This window comes from Anomaloglossus baeobatrachus, chromosome 4 (assembly GCF_048569485.1).
Source record: "Anomaloglossus baeobatrachus isolate aAnoBae1 chromosome 4, aAnoBae1.hap1, whole genome shotgun sequence".
Taxonomy (NCBI): Eukaryota; Metazoa; Chordata; class Amphibia; order Anura; family Aromobatidae; genus Anomaloglossus; species Anomaloglossus baeobatrachus.
This window is the reverse complement of record NC_134356.1, coordinates 609186794-609195955: the sequence shown is the minus strand read 5'-3', so window position 1 is coordinate 609195955 and position 9162 is coordinate 609186794. Positions and strand designations below refer to the sequence as shown.

At 47.9% G+C, this 9162-nt stretch overlaps 1 protein-coding gene across 1 annotated transcript in view; it reads right to left on the bottom strand.

Annotated features, from left to right (window-relative positions):
* Nucleotides 1-302: 302 nt before the first annotated feature.
* Nucleotides 303-9162, bottom strand: part of CIAO1 (cytosolic iron-sulfur assembly component 1) — a 34305-nt gene continuing 25445 nt past the window's right edge. Inside the window, exons 7-8 of the mRNA XM_075346198.1 lie at nucleotides 5995-6070; nucleotides 303-845 (exon numbers count right to left, since the gene is read on the bottom strand). Of these exons, the coding sequence (XP_075202313.1) occupies nucleotides 611-845; nucleotides 5995-6070 (311 nt within the window). The 3' untranslated portion in view covers nucleotides 303-610. The remainder of the gene's footprint in view (nucleotides 846-5994; nucleotides 6071-9162) is intronic.

Sequence of the window (9162 nt, the reverse complement as noted above, 5' to 3'; positions counted from 1 at the left end):
TCATAGGTTAGCCACACTGGTCTATATTGAGGATCGCTACTTCCAGCGGGTGGCAGCAGAGTTCCTGCTCTCTTCCATTGTGATGAGGCTATTTGTATAGATTTTAATGGGCAGCATCTGTAACCTGATCAGTCAGTCAGCTGATAATCCGTCCCCATATCTGGCAGATTTACCAATCGATTTGTAGCGAGTGGTCAGTGCAGAATATGTCTTAAATAGAGAAATTCTAATTGCAGCCTTCTCTGGTAAGAAAAAGTTTGATCCCCAACTTTCAGGTTTCAATAAAGAATCTTGACTCAATATCTTTTAGCAATCCTTTATTTTGGAATTGCTAATTATATAAACTATTTCACATAAAATGAGTAAGGACACAATGAAGAGCGGACATCTCTGTAACAAAATGGTGAGAAGTGGGGCTCACACCAGCAGTCACTCCTGGAGGTGCCCATAGGTCATAGCCAGATACACTGAAATCATCAACAGGTGCGAAGCTAACCTGATAAGTAACAGAGGGCGGCCGGGCAGATGGCCGACATGGGGAGCGATGGTTCTTCCCCTCCTTTATGTTATAAGTAATTTAAAAGATGGATTAGAGAAATCCCACTGTAAGTCACTCTGGCCGCTGGTACTGCCAAAAAGCCATTTCTCCATCATCACTGCAAGAGGCCAAGAAGCCAGGCTCTTTAGGGTGCCATGCCACACAGTTGACATCTTGGGAGTGGGCTCGAGGCATGTGCGCTGTCAATGAAAATGTAGGCTGCCCAGCATCAGAGTCAGAATCTTCTTCAAAAATCCTTATGGCGTCATCTCCACAAGCCGTAGCAATGGCCCCTGTCAGATGGCTCCTAATGGGAAAGGTGATAAAGTATGTCAGAGAGGTAATCCAAAAATAAATGAGGTACCTATATCAAATCCGATTAATGTGTATGATCCCTTTTATGTCCATCCTGCTTACTGCTCCACCCCTCCCTTACCCCCATGTTTACTGCTCCACCCCTCCCTTGTCCCTAGCTTTATTGTTCCACCCCTCCCTTGCTCCCATGCCGCGTACTGCTCCACCCTTCCCATGTTTACTCCACTCCTCCTCTGTTTCCAAGTATACTGCTCTACTCTTCCCTTGCCCCATGCTGTGTACTGCTCAACTCCTCCCATGCCCCTTACTGCTCCAGCCTTCCCTTGCCATGTTTACTGCTCCACTCCTCCCTTGCCCCCATGCCGCGTTCTGCTCCATCCCTTTCTTGCCATTTTACTGCTTCACCATTCCCCCCGGGTTTACTGCTATATCCCTCCCTTGCCCCCAGGTTTACTGCTCCATCCCTCCTTTGTCCCCGGGTTTACTGCTCCACCCCTACCTTGCCCCCAGGTTTACTGCTTCCCCCCACCATTGCCCCCGGATTTACTGCTCAACCCCTCCCTTGCCCCTGGGTTTACTGCTACACCCCTCCCTTGCCCCCAGGTTTACTGCTCCACCCGTCCCTTGCCCCCATGCCACTTCTCCACCCTCCCCTTTCCGCCAGGTTTACCGCTCCACCCATCCCTTGCCCCCAAGGTGAATTGCTCCGTGCACTTACTACTTTATCATTCCCTTAAAAGGTTTTTCTCTGACGCCTCATTGGGGGACACCGGACCATGGGTGTTATGCTGCCTATCCATAGGAGGACACTAAGTAGATGCAAAAGCATGGCTCCTCCTCTGCAATATACACCCCCTGGCCGGGCCAGGTAAGCTCAGTTTTAGCTTAGTGTCTGTAGGAGGCACTTCCTTTCAAGGCTTGTTATTTTTTGAGGGTGACGGTTTCCTTTTGGGACCGATCTCCCACTACCATCAAAGGGCGGGAACGTGAAGTGTTGCCTACACGTACCCCCTCCCGTGACGCTGGATCCTGGGCTGGACAACGGGTTCCACAGACACCGATTTTCCAAAGCCCAGGGTAGAGGCCTGTGCCCTATAGCCCAATTCCTCAGCCCCTCTCTGCAGGCTCTGAGTTGAATATGACACCGACACAGCAAGCTGACTCTGCTATTTTCACTGCCTGGAAAGCAGTGTTTTAAGGTGAGATCCCCCCTGACTGGTTTCCCAGACAAAGGGAAAAAAAAGACGCTGCAGGGAAGGCTCCCAGGACATTTACAGTATTTATTATGTGCAAGGAGTAAGGATCCTGCACACACAGTGTTAACTTTCTCTAGCTTGCTGTCTGGAGGAGGGGGAAGTTCTGCTGTTTGCAGAAAGTCCTGCAGATAATTTCCCGGTGGCAGGGGAGGAGGGCCCAGGGCTCAGGGACTCACGCTGTTTATTATCTGCTCTGTTTATTTGCTCTAGCAGAAAAGCCGGCTGATAACCACTGGTGACAAGCTGTGTGCTGACTGTAGGGAGAGGGAGGAAAACTCAGAAGCTCCCTTCCCGACGTTTTATTTTTTAACAACCCACAGAAGGGGGGGGGCACACTGACTCATCTCCCCGCTCTTTTAGTGCTAAGCCTCCCCCCCGGGGCCGCAATAAGCCCCGCCCCCCAAGAAAGCGTGCGAAGATCTTCATAGAGCTTAATCAGGTGGAGCACCTCGCCCGCTCTGCTTTTGAGGCTGCGGGTTCCTCCCTCTCGCCCTCCTTTGCCTCTGTGTGGGTCGCAAAGGCGATCTCGGTCTGGGCAGACTCTCTTAACACTTTGCTTGAGGAATCCCAGTTCACTCATACCTTCACAGAGGTAACAGCTCAAATTGCCGCTGCGGCGGAGTACCTCATCCAGGCCTCCATGGACGCTGCTACCTGCGCAGCGTTTGCCGCCTCAAATACCAAAGCCATCCGTAGAGCTCTCTGGCTCAGACAATGGCGAGCGGACTCTGCCTCCAAGAAGTCTCTCACGGGCCTTCCCTTTTTTCCAGACCGATTGTTTGGCGAACGTCTGGACAAGCTCATTTCTGACGCCACGGGAGGAAAGAGTATCTCCCTCCCCCAGCTGAAGTCCAGGACGTCCTTCCCCAGACGTCCACAGTCCTCGTTCCGCTCTTTTCGGAACTCATTTGGTTGGTCGACATCCCGTGCTGTCAGCTCTCACCGAAACCCACTTAGTCATGGCAGGCTAGACCGAAACAGTCCAGGACTAGGGAGACTCGGCCACGACGTTTTCCCCCCTCATGACTCCTTCGGCGCCCCGAAAGACACACTCATTGTAGGAGGTCGACTGCGGCTCTTTCAACACATCTGGGCTGCCGCCTCAGACGACAAATGGGTGCGAGACCTTGTGTCTTCCGGTTACCACATAGAATTTCGGACCCGACCCCCGAGTCGGTTCTCTCTCTCAAACCCCCCAAAGACTCGAAAACGACGCAAAGCTTTTTTCTCAGCAATCCACTCGCTCCAAACAGCAGGAGTGATAATACCTGTCCCAGACGACGAGAAGTTCGGGGGTTTTTATTCCAACCTCTTTGTGGTCCCCAAAAAGGATGGGTCAGTTCGACCCATCCTGGACCTCAAACACCTAAACAAACATGTGCACGTACGGAGATTCAGAATGGAGTCCCTAAGGTCCATTATTGCATCCATGGTCGAAGGGGAATTCCTCGCCTCCATAGACATCAAGGACACGTACCTGCACATACCCATCGCCCCAGATCACCCCTCCGCTTCGCAATTCAGGACTCCCACTTTCAATTCGTAGCTCTACCCTTCGGCCTTGCCACCGCACCAAGGGTCTTCACCAAAGTCATGGCGGCCGCCATGAGCGTCCTTCACGCCAGGGGAGTAGTCGCTCTCCCTTACTTGGACGACCTCCTCATCAAGGCCCCCTCCTTCCGCGACTGCTCCTTTGCGACTGCAATTTCTCTTGATTCATATGTTCATGGCAGTAATGCAGATTCCATTTTTCACATTGTCACTCTTACATATAGCTATTGGATTCTTCAAGTCAGTATTCACACAGCAGTTTCTGCTATTTCATGTATTCCCCTTACATAGTCACTGGTGTGCATACCTTATCTCCCCATAGTGATGTTTTTTTAGGTTTTTGCACCCAGTTCAGACTTAGAATGGTGTTCCAAACGTTATTCCTTATTTGTTAGTAGTTTTTCGTTTGTGAACCCTCCCCAACCACACCTATTGCCAATCCATATCATACGCATAAATAGCCTGGGTCTCAGCTTCCCATACACGGTAAGTTTTTTAACTGTATGAGAGGACACACACAAGCTAGGGACCCCAACGTAGAGAAATACTTTGGCGTAGTGTTGGGGCTCTATTGCATTGATCAATTCAGTAGCTAAATTTCTCTTGATTCATATGTTCATGGCAGTAATGCAGATTCCATTTTTCATATTTTCACTCTTACATATAGCTATTGCATTTTTCAAGTCAGTATTCACACAGCAGTTTCTGCTATTTCATGTATTCCCCTTACATAGTCACTGGTGTGCATACCTTATCTCCCCATAGTGACCTTCCTCCAGGGCGTTTCCCATCTAGTTCCCCCGTACAAACGGCCGCTGGAACCATGGGACCTCAACCTCGTTCTGGACGGTCTCCAGAAGTCTCCCTTTGAACCCCTCAAGGAATCCTCCCTTGCTCTTCTGTCCTGGAAGGTAACATTCTTAGTGGCAATTAGGTCCATCAGACGGGTTTCGGAGCTGGCAGCACTCTCTTGCCGCGAGCCTTTTCTGATCTTTTACCAGGACAAGGTGGTTCTGCGCCCCCTTCCGGATTTCCTTCCAAAAGGTTCTTACCCAGTTTCATTTGAATGAGGACATTGTCCTGCCTTCCTTTTGTCCACACCTGGTTCATAGGGTGGAAAGGTCTCTGCATTCGTTAGACCTCGTCAGAGCTCTCAGATATTACATATCCAGGACAGCCCCCTTTAGGAAAACTGACTCTTTGTTCGTCATTCCTGAGGGGCCTAAGAAGGGACAGGCAGCTTCAAAGGCGATGCTGGCTCGCTGGATTCGCTCTGCGATCCAGGAAGTCTACCGCTTGCAACTCAAGCCCATTCCTAGTGGGCTGCGGGCTCATTCCACGCGAGCAGTTGGAGCTTCGTGGGCCATTCGGCATCAGGCTTCAGTGGAACAGGTGTGTAGGCTGTGACCTGGTCTAGCCTACATACGTTTTCAAAGGATTACAGAGTCCATACCCAGGTTTCAACTGAGGCAAATCTGGGTAGGAAAATTCTGCAAACGGCAGTAGAGCACCTCTCTCAGTAGGCACTCCAGGCTGTCTGGGACTGGTTCCTAGTCCTTGGGTTGTGTTGTCTTCTTTTATGTTTCCCACCCATGGACTGCTTTAAGACGTCCCATGGTCCTGTGTCCCCCAATGAGGCGTCAGAGAAAAACGGATTTTTGTGTACTCACCGTAAAATCGTTTTCCCTTAGCCATCATTGGGGGACACAGCACCCACCCTGTTGCCCTGATGGGCCTTGGTTCTCTCAGTACCTTATTTGGTTATGACTCTTTTTCTCATGTTCCTCTGTTGAGGTAAGTTTTTACTATTTTTTTTCTCCTACTGCTTGTGTACTAAAACTGAGGTTGCCTGGCCCGGCCAGGGGGTGTATACTGCAGAGGAGGAGCTAATGTCTTTTGCATCTACTTAGTGTCCTCCTATGGATAGGCAGCATAACACCCATGGTCCTGTGATCCCCAATGATGGCTAAGAGAAAACAATTTTACGGTGAGTACACAAAAATCTGTTTATTGTCCCCCCCCCTCCATTGCCCACAGATTTACTTCGCCACCCCTACATTGCCCCCATGCCTCTTACTGCGCTCCACCCCTCCTTTGCTCCTAAGGTGAATGGCTTTGTGCACTATTACAACCAATGCATCTACAGTAAACAGATGATTGCAGCTCCTATGCAAACCTATGTCTCGCAATGGTTACAAACTGTAACAAACCCTGTGTAGTCTGATCATGCAGTTATCTTTTACACACTTCTATCCTCCCCAGCTTATTGTCAATTCACAGTAAAATAAATGGGAAAACTGCACTGGGCCGGCAGGAAATGTTTCAGGTGCTTACCAGTTCACATCATAGATGGTCCTGTTGTGGTATCCGGTCAGGGTGCACACACACTTCCACGTGGGATCTTTTTTTCCTAAATAATTATGTAGCTATGTTAGGAGTATGAGCTTTATATGACATATGTGGTGTACATTTTCTACTGAAAAAATTTGCTAATCAGCAAAAAAAAAAAAAAAAAAAAAAAAATCTTAAAAAAATCCCAAAAACTTGATTTTGTTACAAATAAGTCATTCTTCGCAAAAAAAAAAAAAAATCTGGAAAGAAAAATTGCTATAGGGCCTTATTGGAGTATAAATAGATGGCAATAGTGGACAACTGCTCACCCGGTGGGGAGTTGTGAATCCACAGAAAAGCGGCTGGTGCAATCACATAATAATGAACATAAAAGGCTGGAAATAAAGGGGTTAATCCTGTGCTGCCATTGTGGAGACATGAGGCCGATGAACAACGTGTAGTTTTATTGTCAACGCGTTCGAAGTAAATACACTTCAAAACAAACTACTGAAGAAGTTTATGTACTGCGAAACGCGTTGAAAATGAAACTACACGTTGTTCATCGGATCATCAGCCTCATTTCTCCACAACGGCAGCGCAGGATTAACCCCTTAATTTCCAGCCTTTTAAATAATCGTTCTTTCCAATTATGCTAAGTTATGGGTTATGATGACTAATCATAAAGACGCCTCCATCCGTATACTTTGTTGGTCCAGCTTCCTTAACCTTTTCTCATTGCAGTCTGGCTATACATTGCAGTCTGGCTATACAAATTATGGGGGGGGAGGTGGTCTTATGAGGACCTGAAATACGCCTCTGGAGAAGCCTTGAATCCTAGCAGTGTACGTCACTGAGCATTTCATAGACTGATCGGGATGATATCTGTCCTGTCACACGGCAGATCTTCTCTGATCCTATAGTTTCTTACTGTTCTAGTGTCACGTTCTATTCATAGATAAAATCTAACATTTACCCAAGCTTGATTTTATGTCACGAGCCTGAATCTCACCGCTTCCCGAAATCTGATGACTCAACTATGCAGTAAAGTTTTACTTACCAGCCCCCTTCAATAACTCAGTTTAAAAGGGGGGTGGGATGGGAGGCTGCGAAGTATAAGCGGTCACATGTGGAGTCACTTTGTTTTTATATTGATACACATTTGCCATATTTCCCCCCCCCCCCCAGGGTAGAAATAAACTTCACATTCAAGTGTAAAGGAAAAACAAAATTCATCACATGAATGTGCTCTTTTAAAGGGGTTTTCTCAAAATTGCAACACCCTATGTATAGGACAACTGATTGTGTGTTGGGGAACTAACCAATGGGATCTCCATCAGTCCTGACGATCAAGCGGAGGTGCACACTCATCCTCTGCCCCATTCATTGTCTGTGGGATGGATGGAAATCGGGGAGTGCTGAACTCTGCTTTCCTATAGTCAATGAATGGAGGGGTGGATGAACATGAGCACCTCCCCTCCATTCAATCTCAGGGGTCAACAGCCCTGTTCTACATATTGCTGGGTTCCCATGAGTCAGACTTGCAGCAATCCGCAAGCTATCTCAGATCAGAGGTGGGATTCCTCCGGCCGGCCTTTACAACCAGTGATGCCATCTGGCCCAGTCCTCAAGTAGATCCCTGGTGGGCTGCAGTGCTTGGGCTACTGGCTGTTTATTTTTTTTGCTGAGCATGTGCACATGCATGTAGTGCTCTTTCACTACTGTATATTGCTGTGGCACACACAATGCTGGATTACGACCAACATTCGCCTTGGCTAGGACATTGTCAGCAGATTTAGCACGCTCTATGCTCCTGTCCTGCCTCCAAAGCAGCAGCCTCCGTGCCTATCTTATGTATATACAGCAGTCTCTGTGTCTCCTATGTGGTGTCTACAGCACTTGTTGTCTGCTTTGTGGTGTAATATCTAATATATAAAGCGGTGTGTCCGTGTGTCAGTGTAAGTGATTGGCATCTGCACCGTCGCAACTACAGCCACAAAATTTTGCACACACACACACTTCTGGACCCAGAGAGCGTCATATAGGCTATGTTTTGAGGGGAAATTTTAACCCCGCACTTTACAGTTATTCACCAAAAAACCTGCCTCCATTAAAGCGAATGGAGCTGGGAGCTACAGTGCAGCCAGAACTTCAGAAGAATCTGCAGCTACGCCCTTATATGGAATGTTGGCATGTCACAATGCAGCCAGGGAAAGAGACAGACACAGACAGGGAAAGAGGCAGACACAAAGAGACAGACACAGACAAAGAGACAGACTGACAGGGAAAGAGAGGGAAAGAGACAGACAGGGTAAGAGACTGACAAAGACAGGTAAAGAGAGAAAAAGAGACAGACACAGGGAAAGAGAGGGAAAGAGACAGACAGGGAAAGAGACAGACAGGGAAAGAGACAGACAGGGAAAGAGACAGACAGGGAAAGAGACAGATAGATAGACAGACAAGGAAAGAGCTAGACAGACAGGGAAAGAGACAGACAGACAGGGAAAGAGATAGAGAGATATATACAGAGGGGGAGACAGACAGAGAATGGGAGAGAAACAGAGAGACAGTTACTATCCCGGGCAGCGCCAGGTGCTATGTTATGAGGCGAAATTTTAACCCCGCGCGTTCCAATTTACCAATCAATTTTGCCCCTATCTACATAATGGGGAAAAAGTGAAACGAAAAGTGTTGGGTGCAAATTGACAGCTGCCAGTATATACCGTACAGTTGCTAATGTAGGGCCCCGACTTGGGATACCCATGACACTCAGGGATATGAACACACACACAAAAAAGAGAATTTTGTTTACTTACCGTAAATTCTTTTTCTTATAGTTCCGACATGGGAGACCCAGACCATGGGTGTATAGCTACTGCCTCCGGAGGACACACAAAGTACTACACTTAAAACGTGTAGCTCCTCCCTCCGGGCTATATACACCCCCTGGATGACAATCTAACCAGTTCAGTGCAAAAGCTGAAGGAGGACATCCACCCATAAGTAGAGATAGAGTAAAACTCGGAAAAACCGGAACTCTGTCTACAACAACAGCCCGTGAAAACACACGGAACAAAAACTGCCAACAGGCAACAGGGAGGGTGCTGGGTCTCCCATGTCGGAACTATAAGAAAAAGAATTTACGGTAAGTAAACAAAATTCTCTTTTTCTTCA